This window comes from Ornithodoros turicata, chromosome 1, assembly GCF_037126465.1.
Source record: "Ornithodoros turicata isolate Travis chromosome 1, ASM3712646v1, whole genome shotgun sequence".
Lineage (NCBI taxonomy): Eukaryota > Metazoa > Arthropoda > Arachnida > Ixodida > Argasidae > Ornithodoros > Ornithodoros turicata.
Window position 1 is genome coordinate 135,594,882 of NC_088201.1, and position 21,017 is coordinate 135,615,898.

Here is a 21,017-nt window from a genome sequence, read left to right on the forward strand (position 1 = left end):
AGTGCCTAAGAACAACAAGAGAAGGAAGTTACAGAAGAGGTTAGCCAGCTGTAGGGATCGAACCCACATCTTCTGCATTGCCGATCCGAGACTCAACCAGTTATTGAGCTAAGTTAACACGCCCCTCCAACGACTGCCAAGGTACGCCCGATTCGAGGGACAAACCACACACTTTCACTCTTACATGTTTTCACACCTTCACACAAATGAGCGGTAGAGCCATGGATGGCAATCCAGAAAATGTGGACTCGAGCCCTTCAGCTGGCTAACCTTTTCAGCGACTACCTTCTTTCGTCCTTAAAGAATATTAGATCAAATATACTATTTGCGATGGTGACGCCTAGCATGCATGGTGGCGCTTCGCGTTTCTGCAATGGTCATTGGGGACTACTCGTGTGAGAGGGATACCGGTTGATGAAGGGGCATGCTCAAAGCAGACTGCAGAAGCATAATTGAGCCTGTTCAGGGGTGCTAGACTCGTCAAAGCAGAACTAAGTTCAAAAGATGACATCGCGCTGGGAGGAGTTTTGAACTTCTGAAGTTCAAGAAAAATGTTTCCCTTTCCCTGCAACTGAAGTTGGGTCTACGTCAGTGCCGATCAAGATCAATGTGTGCGTGACCCGCCCACTGGCTCGAGCGTGATAGAATGAAGAATGAGAAAGCTCACCGCTTCTGTCCGCTCCGGTGAAGAGTGAAATGCAGAGCAATACAGGACTTTACAGGCAATTAAGGACTTAAGGTCAAACCGTAGATTGTCAAATATATTTGGGCTGCGCGAACATTAAAATATTTCAGATCTCGAGGCGCATAACTGTGTTCCAAATCGAATGCGGAACTATATGTTCAATTTTTAATCGAATCAACATTTCTTCCAAACTGGATACATACAGAAACAGCATGGCTCGAGGCCTGATCCTATGGCATCACAAAACACCCGTGCTACTCGTAATGGTAAAAAGGAAACGGAAAACTTGTACGATTCACGGACATTGCCGGCCGTGCAGTCCTCCGTCAAGTTATGCAAACAAACAAAACAAACAAAACATAAAAGGTCGAAAAGACGAAGCTACCCGGTGACACGGCTTTTCTTGTAACCTCCTCACAATTGCTCCAGATAGCTGCGTCGTTTCAACCTTGCTGCCGCTATCAGCAGAAGCATGGAAGAGGGAACTGAAGGGGAGACTCATCTTTTCTTTCCACAGTATTCTACATTAAGTGACGGAGTAATTAACGCCGTCGAGCTTTTGCGCAAAGAAAATTCTCCCCAGCTATTTTTATTGCTGAAGGGTAATGTGTTTTGTGTTGAAATTGGTTGAGAAAACGAAATGCCCTTTCTGTTACGGACAAGGAAAACACAAAGAAAGACAAAAACAAACGACATTAAAAAAATTGCGCTGACTTGGCACATTTCAGAGATCTATTCAGAATATTTCTCGCGACTGAAAATCGAAAAGTGCGCGCTAGTCACACCAAAAGTTAGTCGATGACAAGCGCCAGTGGCACACCGAAGTAGAATTTTAAGCCTCTGTTTCGTGCCACATTACACGACACGCCCGCTGTATCGTCATTTGTGCTATACGTGTATTTGGGATCAGTGAACACAGCAACGCTTCGGTTGAAAACTATTTGTTTCCTATTTCCTTTCTCTATGTATCTGCTGGCTTCTTTTTCAGAATGACCCTGTGTAAATTTGAGCACATATAAACAGACTAGTACCCGCACTGCGACGACACAACCACTCCATCGTAAATGGGACAGAAAAGTCGCGTGTCCGAAAAACCCTGGGTCCGTGCACTTGCAAGCGCTCATTTCGAGGTGCTGCTCCGCTGCATAGAAGAGCACCGACGCTTTCCAACGCCCTGCACACGCAGTGTTCATGTCTTTGGTGTGTGCATTTTATATTTAGGATTCATCTGTTAATCAGAAGGAAAGCTGTTGTCCTCTGCGTCTCAATGGAAAATCCCATTTTTGTGCAACAAGGAAACCACGTTAAAACAAGGACATCACGGAACCTGCGCCCATGGGAAGTACAATGTCATACGTGAAGAACACAACAATCTTGTGCGCAGTGATATCATTATCCATGACGAGAAGCGCATCTTGCGTGGATCCTACAATCTCCGAACAGAACTTCACCGCATAGCACGTCATCCATAAACCATAGAGACGAATTATAGGATTACCCCTTCTGATTCAAAGAGCGAGGGAGCGTACAGCAATTTGGATATGCGATAATTGCTATAAAAATGCCAGTGTCCCCTCTCTCTTCAAATCGGAAGCGATAAGCATATCGTTCGTGTCTGTAGTCGGCGCACAACATGCTATGCAGTGAAGTTCTGTTCTGATAGTGTAGGCTCTGCGCAGATGGTCACACAGCGAACGAACAGCGTTCTTCGACAGTCGGTAAAACTGGCAAAAACCATCGTTTGGCATTTCAAACGATACTCATGGTAAGTGTGGACTCAGAGGCGCAGTAGTAAATTACGGCAATAAAAGCGGCCGCAAGTCTTTCTAACTAACTTCGAAGTTCGCCACTATCTTTCCTTGAACTTTTCTCGGTAGAAAAAAATGTTGTGCAAAGTCATTTTGACGTCACGGAACTTCTGCCAAAAGCTGCATTTTCCCTTTCCTTGTACTTTGGTTTGATTGACAACACGGGCCGTCACGTGGGCCAGAGAAACTGTCCAACGGCCTGTTACTGCGGGCAGTGTGTTGCTGAGGTCCGTCACCCTCACAAAGGTGTTTCGCTCCTTTGTACTCTATATAGGAGCGGATTTTTAATTTTTGGTTCACACAATATTGCGACCCCAATAATGGCTCCTGAGGGATGTTTGCCATTGGCAAATCCGTGGGACTGCCTAGGTCCTTGAGCAGGATGGGCGTAGCAACTGTTCTTCGTATTTAGGGTGATGCAGTGTTGCTTTTGTAACGGTATGCAACGTGGACCAATAGGAAGACCTGCAGAAATGACAAAATAAAGAGAAAGAACTAATATCAGTGGTGGATAAGGCTTGGTAAGGCTTTATGATTACACGGACTCCCCGTTGGCGTTATCACTGAAATATTGGCAGCCCTTTACGGAAATATTGGCGCAATAAAAGCGAAATGGGCTGGCCAATATGGGTAACCCATATTGGTCCAATATGGAGCCTGGGTTCACTCCATATTGGTCTCATGTTGACAGCCCATATTGGACTAATATTGGCAATCCTGGCAGCCCATATGGGTTCAATATTGAACCAACTTTGGCGTGCTGCTTGGGTACATTCTCCGCCGGCGGAAATATACGTCTGAGCTTTCCCATTTCGAGAGCAATGGGGATGACTCAACCCAAGGTCTTTCTGCAGGCTGCAACTGCCATGACAACTTCCGGCGACTTACCCGCAGGCCGACGTCATGCGTGACATTGCATGAGAGTGAAGCGCAGATGTCGTCGTTGCTATTACGGCACGCTTCCAGGAATTCCTCGAAAACGACTTAGCTGTAGTGAATGAAACTTTGACGGTTGTATGTGTACAGTACTCGTGAAGGTAGCTTCGGCTAAGTTTCGCAATCGCCTTGGGTGTACCGGACCTTTAAGCGTCTTTTCATGTCGTCTGCTACAGAATATATTGTGGCTATGGGGCAGGATATTTCCCACGGTTAGCACGTAAGGACATGACGTTGACCGCTCGCGCTCACGTGACAGCAGAAAGCTCACGTTTTTCGCATCATCCGCTGAAGTATTCTAGGGAATGTCTCTCGTGTGAATACACAGTATTTATCTCAGAGCTTCTACTTATGATATCTACTCTTCCTGACATAGTTTTGTTGAGCCGTTTCCTGCTCCTTCAAGTGTATAAGTAGTCACCTTATTCAGCAGTTCTCACATGTCTGAATCAACTGTTCATGGACCGGATAGGTTAGTAAGAAGCGCATGACGCTGAGTGCCATTTAGCGGCATGAAGTGACCTCAGAAATGGGCGATCACGACATCGACGACAAATCACACTACATTTTATAAAAATACAGTTTGTCCGAAAATTGCCGGTGAAAGTTCCATCTTGGAATGAAATTTGTGAGGGAAAATGTTTGAACGAGTTCCTTTGGAATGCATACGGCAGTTCCCTGCAGATCAGCCATCTTACTCGACGTTACCCGATCGTACTTACAGCAGTGTGGGGGCGTTGTGCCCGCACCCAGTGATATGCGCCGCAACCAATACGGCAGTTGTTGAATATGAGAGAACTGATGTTCTGAGGCCTGGAACAATATACAGGGTGTCCCAGAAAACGTGTCATTGAATTATAATAAAAAAAACTACGCCACCTAGAGTCATGCGGTCAATGGCATTTGTTCTTACTGGGTTTTTGCCACCTCCTCATGTGAATGTCGTGTAGCGTAAGTTTAATTATGTAAATTTTTGAGAGCTTAAGTCGGAAATTTGCCTAGTAAAGGTCACTTTTTTTACCCAAACAATGTGAAGAGCGTGTCTAATTTAGTCAAGTTAACGATAATTGACAGGGGTATTCAGGAGCTATCCCATCGGAAAAAATAGCCGAACATCATGCTCTACGGAGGTCGCACAGAATAGCGCACGATGAATTTTTCAGCGCAATCTTTGTCAGTCCGACGAAAGGAGGTTGGAAACCCAGCCCTCCCCGACATCGCAGAACGAGATAAAACAGGCACGACTTATCACGTCCGACTTTCGCTGGGATAATGCTTTATGAGGCCTGGAACAATATACATGGTGTCCCAGAAAACGTGTCATTGAATTATAATAAAAAAACTACACCACCTAGAGTCATGCGGTCAATGGCATTTGTTCTTACTGGGTTTTTGCCACCTCCTCATGTGAATGTCGTGTAACGTAAGTTTAATTATGTAAATTTTTGAGAGCTTAAGTCGGAAATTTGCCTAGTAAAGGTCACTTTTTTTACCCAAACAATGTGAAGAGCGTGTCTAATTTAGTCAAGTTAATGATAATTGACGGGGGTATTCAGGAGCTATCCCATCGGAAAAAATAGCCGAACATCATGCTCTACGGAGGTCGCACAGAATAGCGCACGATGAATTTTTCAGCGTAACCTTTGTCAGTCCGACGAAAGGAGGTTGGAAACCCAGCCCTCCCCGACATCGCAGAACGAGATAAAAAAGCACGACTTATCACGTCCGACTTTCGCTGGGATAATGCTTTCCCTCTCCCAATTTTAGGAACTGTTACACTGTTAAAACAGAACTTCACCACATAGCACGCTCCTAGCCAACCATCATTCCATATGATATCATTCTATGTATTGATTTGTTGAAAATGGGAGGAGGCGCCTATCTGGGACAGATTATCTTGTCCCAGATAGGCGCCTCCCCCCTGTTTTGAACAAATCAGGACACAGAATGATATTATTCGGCATGATGGTTGGCTAGGAGCGTGCTATGTGGTGAAGTTCTGTTTTAACAGTGTACTTTTTCTACTATCACTCTGTGGGCTGGCTTCGGAACCTCCTTTCGTCGCACTGAGAGCGATTGCGATCAAAAAGGCATCGCGCGCTATGGTCCTGTGCTCCGAAAAGCATGATATTCGGCTATTTTTTTCGATGGTATAGCTCGTGAATATCACTGTGAATTATCATGAATTTGAGTGAATTCGGCACGCTCTTCATATTGGTGGGGTAAAAAAGTGACCTTTACCTGGCAAATTTCCGAATTCAGTTCGCAAATATTTACATTATTAAACTTGGAGTACATGACATTCCCATTAGGAGGTGGCAAAAACCTAATAAGAACAAATGCTGTTGACCGCACGATTCTAGGTGGCGTAGCTTTTTTATGATAATTCAATTACATGTTTTCTGGGACACCCTGTAGAAAGGACAAACACATACACAGCGAATGGAAACAAAAAAAAAATGTTGGTCTGCCTCGGCCAAATCTCGTTGTTTACGTCGACATACACAGCCTCAAGGCGTAGTAGGTGCCCTGTGTCCTATGCGCCCTTGGAAGTCACTGGGGGGGTGTGTTAGCTTAGCTCAATTGGTAGAGCCCTGGACCGGTAATCCAGATGGTGTGGGTTCGAGTCCTACAGCTGGCTAACCTTTTCAGTGGCTTCCATCTTTCATTGTTATTACGGCAGTTTCCTCGAGTATAGCTATCTTGCCTTACAGCAGTCATGGGCGCCCGGTGATATTGCGCCGAAGCCAACGTATATGTCCCAAAGTGTGTTAGAACATTTCTACATATGCAACGTCAGTCATTCGCACTACATGAAATCGGAACTCATGAACGGTGCGTCATCTCTACATCAAATGATTACCGCCTGTTAGGCGCGTATTGTACAAAATGTGTTTGACATAACACGACATCAGAAACGACATGACATACTTTCATTCTGGGATCAGAGACAGACGAGGCTCAATGTGGTGGAGCGCCATCCTTGGTTGTCATTCGTCCAATTGCGGATAAACATTCAGTTGAAACATGTCCAGGTGGGCACTGCATGCCAGTGTTGATTCACCGAAGAAAATTCTTCCAGCCCTGCGATCATGTCACGGGATACATGCAAAAAGGAAATGATTATCGCAATTGAAATGGTACTAAACAACACAGACAAAAAGATCTTTGTATACTTTGTACGTAGCTTTTTCTTCATCAGGGATATAATTTTCGGATATTGTGCATGGAACTTGTATAGCGTGTCTCTTTTCTAGTCCGTTCTCCATGTTCTCTCTTTTTTTTTCTTTTTTTTTTTTCACGTCGCACAGCTAGTTCTTCAGTTCCACACTTGAGACAAGCGAAGTGCATGTTTTCATTTCAGGCACGTCTACCATATACCAATGGTCTACAATGACAACAGGACACAAAATATATTTGAACCACTCAGGTACGACGAGATCATCTGGCTTACCACCGAGCAAGGCAAGTTGGAATTATGGTGATGCTATAGACGGTAGTGACAACGATACGAAGATAACACGATTTTTCAATACACAACATGCATGACCCCGAATATGCTGAACTGATTCTCTTTTTGCAAAGAAAAACTTTCCAGTCACTCCTGCGCACCCTGCAATGTTGACGAGCTTTCCCATGTCCAAGGTCGACAGTCTCACTATAAATCGCTGACGAAAGGCCGCTGAAGCCTGGTTATATCAAAAAGCAACGACGGTGAATTATTTTGAGTCCACCAATTTCTATGTGCGATACCGTTGGTGTTACCAGAATGCATTTCCGAGTGTTCCCGCCAGTGGTGCGACCAATTGTTGGGCATTTACAAACTACAGTAAAGTAAACGACACCGTGAATTTATTTCCGCCCGCAGCGTGTGCTGGCGGAAATGCATCTGACCATGGCCATGGAGAGCGGGTATCGGTTTGTACGTGTTGGCCGTAGGAATATTCCCTACTCAGAAGCTCTTCCGTCATATGACTATCACAGTATCGCAGCACCGCACCCAGACCAAGCCCGGTGATAATAATAAGTTGTGAAGGTTGTGGTATATCCGTAATCTTTGGCATGTCAGGAGCCATGGGCACAAAATATTTATCTTCAAAACTGCGCAAATTTTACTCAAACGAATTACAACGAAACGAGCGCTTCGCCTCTGTAAAGTAAGAGGGCACTGAAAGCAACACACTGCTGACATCAGGTCCCCCAAACTCACTTCGGAAAAGCGTGCAACGAAGAAGGCCGCCACTAGATACCCCACTGTTGCCGTTCCGGATCACTTCAGCGCGCTAAGTTTAGCGGCAAAATGTTTTTGTTGTTTCTGCGAATGAATCTAGTTTTTATGTGTCCAAATAAAACGCGTGCAACAACTTTCTGTGTCGTGTTTCACTTTTTGGTCCCGTTTTTAAACGTGTTGAGCGATCGGAAGGATCTAGTGCACGGTTGCGTGCATCACATGGCGTACCTGTCGTACCAGGCGCCGCAGGTGCAGTCGTCCATTTCTCCTTCGGTGACTTGGCCTGGCTTGGATTGTGCTTCAACTGGATCTTTAGCGCGCTACAATCAAACGCAAGCCAACGTCTGGTAACAATGGGGTATCTAAGGGCGGCCTCCGGCATTGCACGCATCGGGATAGGAACAAATACATGGGAAAATGGCGACCTTGGGGGACCTGGCTGACATCATCCGGTATACGGCAAGGGAGAAAGAATGCAGGCTTAGGAGCAGACGACAATGCTGGGTGACGTCACGGAATCCTCCTCCGGACGAACCGCCGTTGTATGGAGCTCTGTTTTCTGCTCTCCACATTTCTGTTTGCTATTGTCACCATTTATGAATTAATTACTTGCGCAGAATGAATGCGAATGTTGTATTCGGTATCAAGGGGGTGGTTCGCTTTCGGTATGATTTTCACCTAATTTTTTTTTCGAATCTTTGCGAAGTGTCCCTTTAAGAGCCCGTAAATCACGTGCGTGTTCTTGGTGCCTATAGCTATCTGCAGACGAGCCACCACGAGTAGCTGCAGGAGGGATCTGTTTAATATCGCCCACGGCAAGTTACTGATGTAGACATTATCTATATGGACGTTATCTATGAACCGATACGGCGAAGCAGTGAGAGGAGGCATTCATGACGTCTTCTATATTTGTGTGGCGCTGGCTGGTGACCTATGGTGGCAGTTTCTGATATGGCGCATTGCACTTTTGCGCAGTTTTTATTGATTAATGTCTTAGGGGAAATGAATAATACAAGTAAGGAGACGTATCTTGAACTGATCAATTCATTTCGATGATCTGGTGTGTTATTTTCGGGCGTAGCAGTGAGAATTACTACAGTAAGTTAGAAGTGCCAGTGATTACATCAGTGTCAATTCAGAATTCCTACGCCTAACACATGCGTTTATAATGGTGCAAAGTTACTACTTAGTAGATAAGCATTACGTGTGTCGAGGTTTCGTTGTCCCATAAGTGTCCACCTCCTCCTTCACAGAGAATACCGTTCGGCTTCGTTTCAGGTATTATCGAAGATGGTCGTGACGATGAAACGGCCATTCTTCTCAATCCCGGTATGATTGGCTACTTCGTCATTAACTACGACGATCATAACTGGGCCCTCGTTGGTCAATATCTGACAGCAAATCCGCAGGTAAGAATAGTTGCGTCTCCACGTCGGCAAAAAGAGAAAATGCGAAATTTTGTACGTGCTGACGGTTGCACGGAAACCAGAATGTCCCGGGAAAGCAGGTCGTGGCTTCCCGAAAGAAGAGAGCATAACTTCAGATATATTGAATCCGTAGTGTATGTGACGACACTCAAGTATCCCTTATGCATATGTCTGGCACCTGTATAGATTGTTTGAGTCTGCCACCATATTTTACTAGATATATGTTTCTACGGCTATCGTGTTCCCTGGTGTACCGAATCTGCGGTCCCATCCGAACGGTCCCACCCGTTCCAGTCGATTTGGAAACTATAGTGCAATTTTATTCATCCTGAGGAATTGACTACGGCATAGAAAATCATACAGGGCGAATTAGTGGCCTGTTTTTTTTTTAGTTATTGGACGGTTTACATGACATGACCGGACGCCGTTTGTTGAGAGTGTGCTGGAATTCGCTCTGTGGCAAAATTAGAAAACTGTACTTATTGCCTAAGAAGTAAGAACCAACGAGGGGGCTGACTTGAGAAAAGGAATGCTTTGGCCGTACGGGTGTCTGGAGGGCACCTTTCTCACCAGAGCGCCGGTCTCTCACTCCTCCGCTTAGAGAGTGACGTCACTCCGCTAGCGGCTCGACAGCTGCGGAAGCACACCTGATCTTTAACCTGATCACCTGATTGGGTTCTTTAATACCTAGGCGCTTTTCAGACGAAAAAAATATATCCAATTAGATTATGGGCCGATGCCGAACATAGTGCTATCGGCATCATAGATGGGTTTCGGGATGCGATCGTCCGTTTAGCTTTTCGCCTGCTATCATTTATTACCGGAATTATAAATCATTGGAATCTACGCGGCTCGTATAGCGCGCGCGCAAACAAACGCTTGCGCGGCGTCAGGGAAGAAAAAAATTGTGGGCACGATCTTGCCGTGATCAGGGTTCCCAGGTTCGACTCCGGCTGTGCTGAGAGGGAATTTTTTACGGGTCTTGCTCAAAACGCTTAGGGCAAATATCGGCACAGTTCTTCGTGAAGGCGGCCAAGGACGAACTCTCCACTTGCAGTAACACGCTATTAATTAGTTCTTTCGGTTTCCTGAGCATTTTTCCTCAGTGTGCCCCTTTGTATGCACAGTATTCACTAAACATTTGACAGCAGATGTCCGAAGATTTCAACGTGAGAGGTCGGGATATTCGGCCATGCTCAAATAGAACATGAGTGGAGTGGTATGAGTGGGGACGTTACTTACAGAATTTCATCTATAGTGAAAATTTACCCTTGTCACTATAAAAGGGAAGCTCCTAATGATTCTAATCCCAACAGGTATGCTATTCCCCGTTAATTTATATTATGTCATTATGACTGTTTCGCACCATAAAGTATGAGAACTCGAGGGCCAGTTGATAAACCGCTGTCACGTACAGTAAGCATGTGACACAAGAGCACCAGTAAAATATGTGCTACGGAGAAATGGTGGCTTAGGAGGGGATGGGTTCCTTTGTCTTAGTCCCCGCCAATTATTTCCCTAAGTTTCTCCCTTTTGTTGGAATATAGACGCATGTACTTATTTCTACACCCTAGTCCAGCTTCAACCTTCATCGGGAACAACGAAAACGTATTCGTTTCACGTGTGCTTCCTTCGAATCATAACAGGCACTGGGACCGCACACCTGTGCTTTAGGTATGGAATCAGGTTGAATCAGGTTTGACGCAAGTTGTACATGTGGAGCCCCGTTTACATGAACTTGACCAAAAGCGGCTTGGTTTGCAAAAATGACTTGATTCATGGCACCAGATCCTGTCCCATCAGGCCGTGCCAACCAATCGTCTAGGAATAATTGATGTGAGAAGGTGCGATAAGTCAACTCTCTCCGTTTCAATAGGGTTCATATAACCGTGACCTGGGTAGTAGGACCCACATGTACAACATGTGTTAAACCTCATTCGATCTGATATTTGCACATGATGTGTCACATACACACATGTAGAAAAACGCCGTTGGGGAATTTCTTCGACAGGGGCGATATACTGCGCACATGTAGAAAGTTCGTTGTGCATCCGCGGAAGCATGGATCAGTTTCGAACAGAGTAATGGTCCTCAACGCGCAGTGACACACAACGTAGGCACTCTGCGAAAACTATGTAACAAATATCCCTCGGATAGATAATGATGTTTTTATGATTTTTTTTTCTTCTTTCGGGTATCCTCCGAAGGCAAAGCGAGACGGCATTCTCACCTACGTTCGGCACCATAGTGAAACAGGCGCAGAAATGACTGATTCCTAAAACATATACCTCAGTACTTTGGTCGGGTGTTACTGTCTACATATATGAACATTCAATGTTGTCGCATTGTCATTGTGTTTACCGTTCGAAGTTCGCACACGTGAAATGAATAGTTTTTGTTGTTCCTTGTGAAGCTTTAAGCTGAGCTCGAGTGTAGAAATAAGTGCAGGTATCTATTTTCCAATACAGAACACGAAGTGTACGTGTCATCAAGGGAGCTGAGGGACCCAGGAAGGGAAGTGCCCGACACTATGACAAGAGGGCGCATCCCCACCTAAGCCTTCCTTTCTGCGTTGCACACATTTTACTCTGCTTTCGTGCTGCTTTCGTCCCGTGCTTGCTGTCCCCGACTTTTCATAGTTTACAGTCCGAAAGAGTCATTCCGAGGTAACAAATTCATGAGAAATAGGGTACATATTGAGATTAGCAAGGAACCTCATTTTAGCCACCACAAGGAATGCCCATTAAATGAGCCCAGGAGTCACCTTAGAATACATTTATTTTCTTGCTCAAGTGTGTCATCCAGCGTGTCTCTTTCTCATCCATGTCATTTTTCAAGCATGTTGCCCTCTTCGCATGCACCGGTACGACCAACTACAACGTGCCCCATTCCACATAATGATAGGAGGAACATCGCGGCGGATACATGGCTGGAAAAGAATCTTCCCTGAATTGAAATGCTTTCAGTCGTCTGAGTACCTCGCTTCCACATTTTTATGTTTCCAGGCGAGGAGAAGATTGTGCTCTATCATTCCGCGGTAGATTAGCGAGACTAAGCGCGGTCGCACGACCAAAGGTGGTCTGGAAGGGCACGCTCATTTTCTTGTTATTTTGGTTTCATCACTGATCATCCTCTCCCATTTCGAAGCCAATAAAATCTTCCTTAGCCCCTGAAGATAAAATCTGCCCTGGGGCTTTAAAGGAACATTAAAGCGGTATATAGCTTGGCTAAAAACTGCTGTCATCTTGTAAAGCAGTATGTGAAAACTATTCCCACAAAATAGTTGTGTCCGAAGTTGTTTCACCGCGGCACAATTAGTTTGCTAAATCGCCCACCCACTCTCTGAAATCACCCACTCTAGTGTAACGTTTGTGGTAGCGAGCCCCCTCATTCATTGGTAGGAAAAACCGTCTGCTACGAACATTGCGAGCTGTTTCTTGTTGGCTTCTCTTCTTTATATTATTCATATCACGTTTTCTATAAAAAAACAAACAAAGCATATATGCAGCCTGACAATATAAGGTTGCAATTACAAGAGTGACATATCCGTGGCTATACTGTGCGATCTCAGAACTCACAGTAGCAGAAAGCAAGCGATAACGGCGGTATTGTGGCGGCACCTGTTAGCCACTGAACCAACTGTGCGGTGAAAGGGTCAGAGAGGCTACACACTGTCGAGAAGCACTGGGGTATCGCTGTACAACACACAGTTAATTCTGGACTGCACCACTCGTCCTTCCCGTGGGGTCAGCGTTCCCAAAAACTCGAAGTCGTATCGCTGACAGCCTTCAAATCCTCCGTTTCGGATATCACGTGCCCGGAGAACGCCTGCCTCCTCCGAAGCGGTAGCAGACGCTCCAGCCTGCGCGATGTTGCTCACCTCGATCTTGTGATCCCAGATCCAATGAGGAGCGTCCCTATCACTCGCGTCACATAGTGACGCGCGTGTCGGCGCTCATCACGTGCCTATCGTGAAGGCGAAGGAGGGTGTTTCGGGCACTGGGGATTCGGTGGGCTATTGCAGGCGTCCCGATTTCGCTAATTGTGGGAAAGCTGCTTTCGGACGCCTAACATTCCATACCGACCAAAAGCAGAAACAAAGTTGTGTGCCTCTAGACTGCTCCTTTAAAGACGTTCGCTTGACGCAAAAGAATTTCATATTTGGGTGTCGTGAGCTATGTTCCTTCATTCAGCATAATAATAATAATTGGAATTGCAATTGGAATTTTTTGTTGCAATATATTAACTATACACATAATACAGGCCCGCCTAAACCTATGCAAACCTATGGCAAAACACTATGTGACTAGCGAGACAAAACAAACAAATATACTGAAAACACTGAAAAAGCACAGACTAAAATATTTCCAATCAGCAACGCAGTAACGATCTAGATATTAAAATTATCAGATTGGTTCATAACTTCCCTATACTTCAAAGAATGTAGTGCTTGTTTAACATCACTGATAGTATTAAAGTTTGAAGCATCCTGCACTCTAAGTCGTTTCACACCTTTAAAGGTGTAAAATAGGTGTATTAACAAAGATCACACCCCTTTCACACCCTACAACTTTGTTTTGGAAGTTCCTGAGGGTGTAACAATGGTGTACTACACCCTCAGGTAAAATATTGTGATAAGTGTGTCGCCTGGGTGTAGGAAGGGGTATGTTTATTTTCGTTCACGTGAACAAAAGTAAATGTATACAGCAACCGGGAACGGGAAGTTACATTACAAAAGTTCATGGCGTGGATTTACAACACGTCTACCATTTACAGATTTAGAAGATCTGTTGAAATAGTGCCTAAATTTCTTAAAACACGTTGCTCCTCATTGCAAGACAGAACAAATACATGACAGTGCTCATACTCAACTGTAGTTAATGTTTGTATCAGAAAAATGGTATGAGAGTTAATATCATATATGCCTGTAATCTCAACGAACACAGGTAAGTCATCCTCGGAAGATTCTTTGGCAACAACACAGCCAACAGCAAATGTGTTATCACTATCATCTGCACTTTTTACATAGACAATAGATTGTGCGTGAATATCACGGTCATGAATATAACTCTGAATTGCTTCTGGGGCATGTTGAAGTATTATCTCCTTGGAACCATCAGTAGATGTGGCATTTCTGATGAAGGGCTGCGACCACACATACATTTGATAAAATTGATGTTTTCTTGCTAATGAAAGGGTTATGTTCATAAAATGTCGAGTTTTTCTAGCAACATCTTAAAATGCTGGTGTTTCCCTTCGAAACGCATACACAATACAGCTAGGAGAGGACCAAACATCCTGATGAGTCGCGGATAATGAACAATGTAATCATTTTACAGGGGTTAGATATTTGTGGGTACAACACTGCAAAGCCTTGAAGAAACGAATAAATGCAACGTTCTAAGTAATGAACATGCATATGGGGGAGGTGCCTGCTCATGAGAAGGTCTAGAGTTTCACGAAAAGCTATATACAGCTGCCATGCTTCATTGCCATACACAGCTGCCACGCCATACATGATTTTCTGTATGTCGGCTGTGCATGTTTACACACATATTTAATCACCTTGATATTCATACATCTATGGACCTCAATGTAATTATACGCAATATGCTGGTAATTGTGAATACACGATTACCAGCATATTGCCACGAACCCAGCAGTTTTATTCAGCGTTACACCCTTTACACCCCAATTGCCACGAGGGTGTTAAAATACACCTTAAAAGGTGTGCGCCATGAACATTTTGATTTACACCCTTTAAGGTGTAAAACGATTTAGAGTGTGAGGTAACAAGTTGAATATGGTCGGCACATAATAACGACGATAACCCTTTCCGTAATTTGTATACATTCTGGGAACCTAATATAAATCTGAAGATCTAGTGGCGCAGCAACTTGAGCGATAATTCCTAAATTCCTGTGACCAATAATGCCTCAGTATAACAGTTCTGGTCAAAAAGGTCCTTCAAATGTGGCATGCCATGTAGCTTGAAGAGGTCAACCGCTTCTAAACATGACCCGAGTAACCGCCCGTAAGACAAACTTCTAAGCGATGCACGGAGAATACTGTCAATTCTATCACTCCATAATCTAGAACAGTTAACATATAAGGTGATACCTTAATGTAAATGAGAATAACCAATATATTGTAAGAGTAACCGTCGTACAGGGTAAGGCATGAATGTTCTAACATTATACAGAAGACAAGCGACAGAGCGTAATTTCCTTGCAATGTTCGAAAGATGAGTATTCCACTTCATGTTCGAATCGAAATAAATGCCTAGATGCTTAATAGAAGAGACATACGGCAACGAAACGCAATCACAATCATAACACTCCGACCCGTGCAAATATACAGGCAAATTACAAGATATTTGCTTCAAAGGGCTATGGAAGCAAATAAGCTTTGACGTAGAGGGATTGACACACATGGAATTGCCAGTAAACCAATCCATTAACAAACGAATGTTAACACTCTACAGCCTGTGTGTAAGAAACGTGACTTGTTAGAAGTAAAGTGTCGTCAGCGTTTTGAAAGATGTGTGCGCCTTTTGTAACTCTTGGAAGGTCGTTGACGTATATATTAAAGAGGAGCGGAGCCAAGCAAGACCCTTGCGGGACACCAGGACGTATGGAAACAGGTCTGCTCGTGGCATCTTTTATTTTCACCCTTTGCGTTCTATCCTGTAGATATGAGTGAAACCAATTGTAAAAGGGTCCTCTGAACCCTGTAGCTTCTAATTGTCTCAAGAGCTGAGCGTGACTAATAACATCGAGAGCTTTAGATAAGTCTACTGATAGTGCTACCGTAACGATGTTGTTGTCCAAAGCCTCGTAAACAAGGTCACATAAGTCTTCCAATAACGATATAGTATCTTTAGCTTTTACAAAACCGTACTGATTCTCAGAAAGTAATCCAAATTTTTCAAGAAAGGAATTAGCAATCCTACACACATGCTTTTCCATTATTTGAGATATTATCGGCAAAACCGAAATAGGACGGTAGTTCGTCAACAAGTCACGTTTCCCATTTTTGAACCAGGGGCCACAACAAAAGTTTTCAGCCCACAGGGAATATAGCCAGAACGAAAAGTACCGTTGATTACAAAGAGTTACGTCTGATATCAGCAATCCTAATCCTATCAGAACCAGCAGCCTTATTGCACCTAAAACTAGATATAATTGACCATAAATCAGCTTCAGTCATATCATTGAGAAATGCAGACGTAATAGAGGAAGATTGAACAGGATAATCACAAGGGGGGAGCGCATTCCTCTGAAGACGTACGACCAAAATGAGTCCAAAAAATCCTCGGCTAGTCGCATTGGTGACAAATCAAATTTAGAGACTAAGACGTCCTCATCACTATCACTAATAAAACCACGCGAATTGTTAATAAGCCCCTAAGTTTGTTTTGGGTTTCTGCTGTTTTTTTTAAACGCATTATAATAATAACGCTTCTTTGCCAATTTAAGCATGCTGTTAACCCTGTTCCTTTGTGTTTTGTATTGCAATACCAATTCAGCATCATGAGGTCTATTGCGCACTCTTCTCCACATGGCATTTTTTTCAGCTATTTCCGCCAAGATATCGTTTGTTAGCCAATAGTGGTTAGAACGTCTCCTTTTCCGATAAGTCACCAACCTTGCTTTCTCGTAAAAGTCATTAAAACAATCAACCAGCCTATCATAAACTTGAACATAGTTGTCAGTACTAAGCATGGCATTCCAATCATTATCCGCTAACAGTCTGTCAAGAATCCTAGTGTCAACAAATTCAATTCTAGATAGTTGTGGTAGTTTCAGTTGAACCGGATGAACTACAAGTGACAGGTAGACTAAATAGTGATCCGCGATTTTCTCGGAGATTGCAGCACTAAACCAGCTTTGACAATCAGAACGCACATTTATATGGTCACTACATGATTCTTGTAATTGGCCCAATCGTGATTCAACTCTTGTCGGTTCTCGAATGGTGGGTTGCATTCCATAATGTGTAAGCAAATCTAAATAATCTAAAACAATCTTTCGGGTATCGTCCAGTATATTAATATTTACATCACCAACTATACAAATAGCATTGCAAGACTTCTTGGAATCAAGAACTAAACGTAATTCCTCCAAAAAGGAAGTCACATTGGTACACGGTGGACGATAACATGCCAACAGCGTAAACAATTTTGTTTTACAAGATAGAGTCAAAAACAGTAATTCAGCCTCATGTACCGCAGGAAACTCGATATCACAATACCATGAACATTTAACAAACACAGCAATTCCTCCACCTCGCCTATTTTGTCTGACATGGAAAAATGCATCAAAACCATTAAGCTGATACAATTCAACTTCTGTATTACATAAGTTTACTTCTGTTATCACCAAAACATCTAAAATGTCAGCACAACTCTCAACGAACGCAACCAGCTCCAACCAGTGCTTACGTAAACTTCTAATATTTACATGCAAAACCTTTATAGATCCTTCAAGAGAAACTTCGGATGCTAATAAGTTATTCCGTAATGATACGACATCGGGAACACTACAAGACTCGACAGGCATGAATAAAGACAACTAATCATTTCAGATCAAGTTATCAAAATCGGAAAGAGATTTGATCTGTTTTGCGCCTTCGCCCTCTATCTTTCTAATGAAAACCTTTCCGTTTTTCACCCACGCAAACCGATAATGATTTTGCTTACACCAGTTTCTCGCTTTCCAAAAAAGCTCTCGATTCTTCTGCGTTAAGTTCTCGTTGAAGTACAACTTTGAACCCAGCCAATGAAGTCCGCCTTGCTTGGATCGCACATCCATCCAGCGATTTTTAACATCTTCGTTCTTAAAACGGACTATAATAGGTGGAGTAGTGTTTCGTTTTGTAGGAAGCCTATGAACTTCTTGAATATCATCTATATCAAACGGAGTTACATTGAATTCTTGTGCCATTGTAGGCAACAGTGAACGCAGGTTCTCATCAGTTGAATAGCTCAGCCCATGTATCTCCATATTCAAATTCCTACTACGTTGTTCATGATCATTTAGTGCCTCCCGAGCAAGGTTTAGTTATTTTGCTTGTAGATTCAACTTGGTCTCCAGGCTGACGACTTTCGTGTTGAGATCCTTTACCGCCTTACTATGATCGGCTACGGTAGCGCATAGTTCGTCGTACTTGTTTGAAAAGTACTCCAGAGAGGTCTCAATTGATTGGACAGAATCCTTAAGGGAAGACAACTTCTCAACGGCCTCCTTAATGGCTATTAAATCATCATTACACGATGGGAGATATGCTTGAGATTTTCCACCGCCGATTTTAGGGGCATTAATTCGTCGAGCTTTGTAGAAACTTCAGCTAAGTCAGGTGAACAGGCCGTTGACTGTGAACTACGACTCTCGGAGTTGCGACACGTACGGCATTTCCAAGCATCCCTCTTTTCAGCACTCATAGACTTAAATGTGCTGTCAGCTACCCCTGAGCACTGAGTGGCTGTGGTAGGCAAACTTATACCCCTGTCACACGGGCATTTCGATCCTTCTCGAATCCGATCTCCATCGAACTTCCCGAGCACGCTCGAGTTTTGACGCTGCTACACGGCCACTTTCAATGCGCATTGAATGGTTGACCTGTGCAAATGAATAAACGGAACTCATTAATTTCGCGTTTCCTATGTAACAGCGATATTAGTGGTAATTTATCGTATACCGATGTAAGCATCATTTGTAGCTTCGCGCGCATGTCCGTCTAAGGTTACGACAGTTCACCGGGGTCGAGGATGCAAATGGCAGCCGTCGAGCCGTCTTGAAATTCTCAATCCTGTTATGGGAACTGTCTTGAATCAAGCAGGATCAAAGTTCGATCCTGCTTGGAAGCGGCCGTGTAGCACCATCCGATCTACATTGGGTTCAAGCAGGTTCGGTCGAGCAGGATCGAAAATGCCCATGTGACAGCCGGGTATTACATTCAAAACATTGCAGATATCTGCCATCTCTTGGTAGGGACCTATTACAAGCAATACAATCGTGTACCGACATAACGACTAACACAGTTTGTGTATTGCAGTCAGTGACAATGAATAAAATAAAACAAATATGGAGCTATAGCTCACCTGTTAAAACAAGCAGAATCAATTGAGCAACTGATCAACGTTCGCCACTGACTGCGAGCCGTCCCAACATGGAAGTTGCTTAAATATCTTGAAGGTAGATGCCGCACATGCGTTGTAGTGGAGTGAGATCTGGCCGATACGTAGATAACACACGTGTTGTTCCCTACTGCCACCAAACTTGAAAACCGGACTGAAGTGCAAAGAAGACAGGGTAGCCAGGATGAGATGAGATGATGTGATAACAGATGAAGGAATGAAGACGGCCGGAAGTTACGATCTAAGGCAGACACTGCCTTAGGACACTGCCAGAGTTGATGAGAAGTCCGAGCAGTGCTCATAGCCTTTGAGCGAGGTCTGATTCCTGGAGAAAGCAGACGAGGCTGCGAATTTTGGAGTATCTTTCCGTGAATGCGCCTCTGGGATGTAGGATATCGTCCACCGTACAATTCCTGCAATGGCCAAGGTATTTTTCCCGCACCGCAGCATATGCACCGCAATGCAGTAGGATATGTTCTATAGTTTCAATTTCCTGACAATGTATGCAGTTTGCGTTGTCTAGAGAGCCAATCTTGAGTAATTGAGATTTAATGAAAGCGCTTCTTGTTCGCAACCTGAAGAGCAAGGTCTGTGCACTGCGGGAAAGACCTTTCAGTGGGAGATCAAGTCGACGATTTTCCAGGATGTCCCGGATCCCAGGGTGCTGCATAAGGACGATCTCATTTATGACCAATTTTCTGTCGCTGTCTCCCGGTGTTGGTAAACTAGGGCTAGAATTATGGTGTGCAGCAGAAGCAAGTTGGTCCGCTTAAAAATGAGCTGCACCACATAGCACGCTCCTAGCCAACCATCATCATGAATGACAGCGTTCTCGCCATAGATTTGTTGAAAATGGGAGGCGTACGCCTTTTCTGTGGCACTTGTGCTGGTCATAATTGTCGCAAGAGTGGCATACGCCCCCCCCCCCCCCCGTTTTCAACAAATAATGTGAGATAACGATATCATTCGAGATGACGGTTGTCTAGAAGCGTGCTATGAGGTGAAGTTCATTTTTAAGAGTGTTGGGGTACACCAGACGTAGAAACATAGGTATCAGAGTAGGATCCGAGGTAGGTAACAGAGTATAAGCGAAGCCGTAAGTACGAGGCAAAGAAACATACAAGAGAGTCAGAAACACCATATAAACCAAGCTTACGAAGGAGCAGATCATGGTTCATTAAGTCAAATGTTTTCGAGACGTCAAAATAGATTGCATCCATTTGACCGCGAGAAAGAATCGGAGAATGTTCGCAGACCGCTTTTGTGCCCCTTTAGTAATAAAATGATGCGCCGTTGTCGTTCGCAAGAATATTACAATTATTGATCTTTACCTCGGGGGTGGCCACCAATGTATTGCTCCATAGACGAAAGCATGCTGGGCGAACGCAATGCATTCTGAACAGGTCCTGGTCGCACGTCACAGCAAACATCAATGTGTACGGGACCTTAAAGATCGCCGTGCCTGTGATCGGAGGCAAATTCGTTTGTAAATACAGCATTTACAATTTGTTTGCACCGGTTTCGAACTCGACCCCGGTAATTATTTGTATCCGATAACACCGCATTAAATGCGCAGTTTTGCGTATGAGGCCTCGTACTGTCGACGACTTCCAAAGATGGCAATGACGACCCGGCATTATGACACACTGAACCGATGCGATCCTCTTAAACTAATGGAAATGCCGGGCAGTCATGTCGCGGAAGAAGCACCGTATAGTTTACACCGGCAAAATACGCTCATCTCTTGGCGTTATAACGACGGGAATACCTTGGCAAGTGCTAAAACGACATG

The 21,017-nt window shown here is 44.1% G+C and overlaps 1 protein-coding gene and 1 non-coding gene across 3 annotated transcripts in view; both read left to right on the forward strand.

Annotated features, from left to right (window-relative positions):
- Positions 1-21,017, forward strand: part of LOC135378632 (thyrotropin-releasing hormone-degrading ectoenzyme-like) — a 294,976-nt gene that overhangs the window by 72,458 nt on the left and 201,501 nt on the right. Inside the window, exons 13-14 of one of the 2 annotated variants that reach the window (XM_064611713.1) lie at positions 6,794-6,894; positions 8,939-9,069. The exons of the other annotated variant lie outside the window; for it this stretch is intronic. Of the exons in view, the coding sequence (XP_064467783.1) occupies positions 6,794-6,894; positions 8,939-9,069 (232 nt within the window). The remainder of the gene's footprint in view (positions 1-6,793; positions 6,895-8,938; positions 9,070-21,017) is intronic. 2 annotated transcript variants of the gene reach the window in all.
- On the forward strand, positions 5,998-6,070 carry Trnat-ggu (transfer RNA threonine (anticodon GGU)). Its single transcript has one exon. It is a non-coding gene; the product is annotated as a tRNA-Thr (tRNA).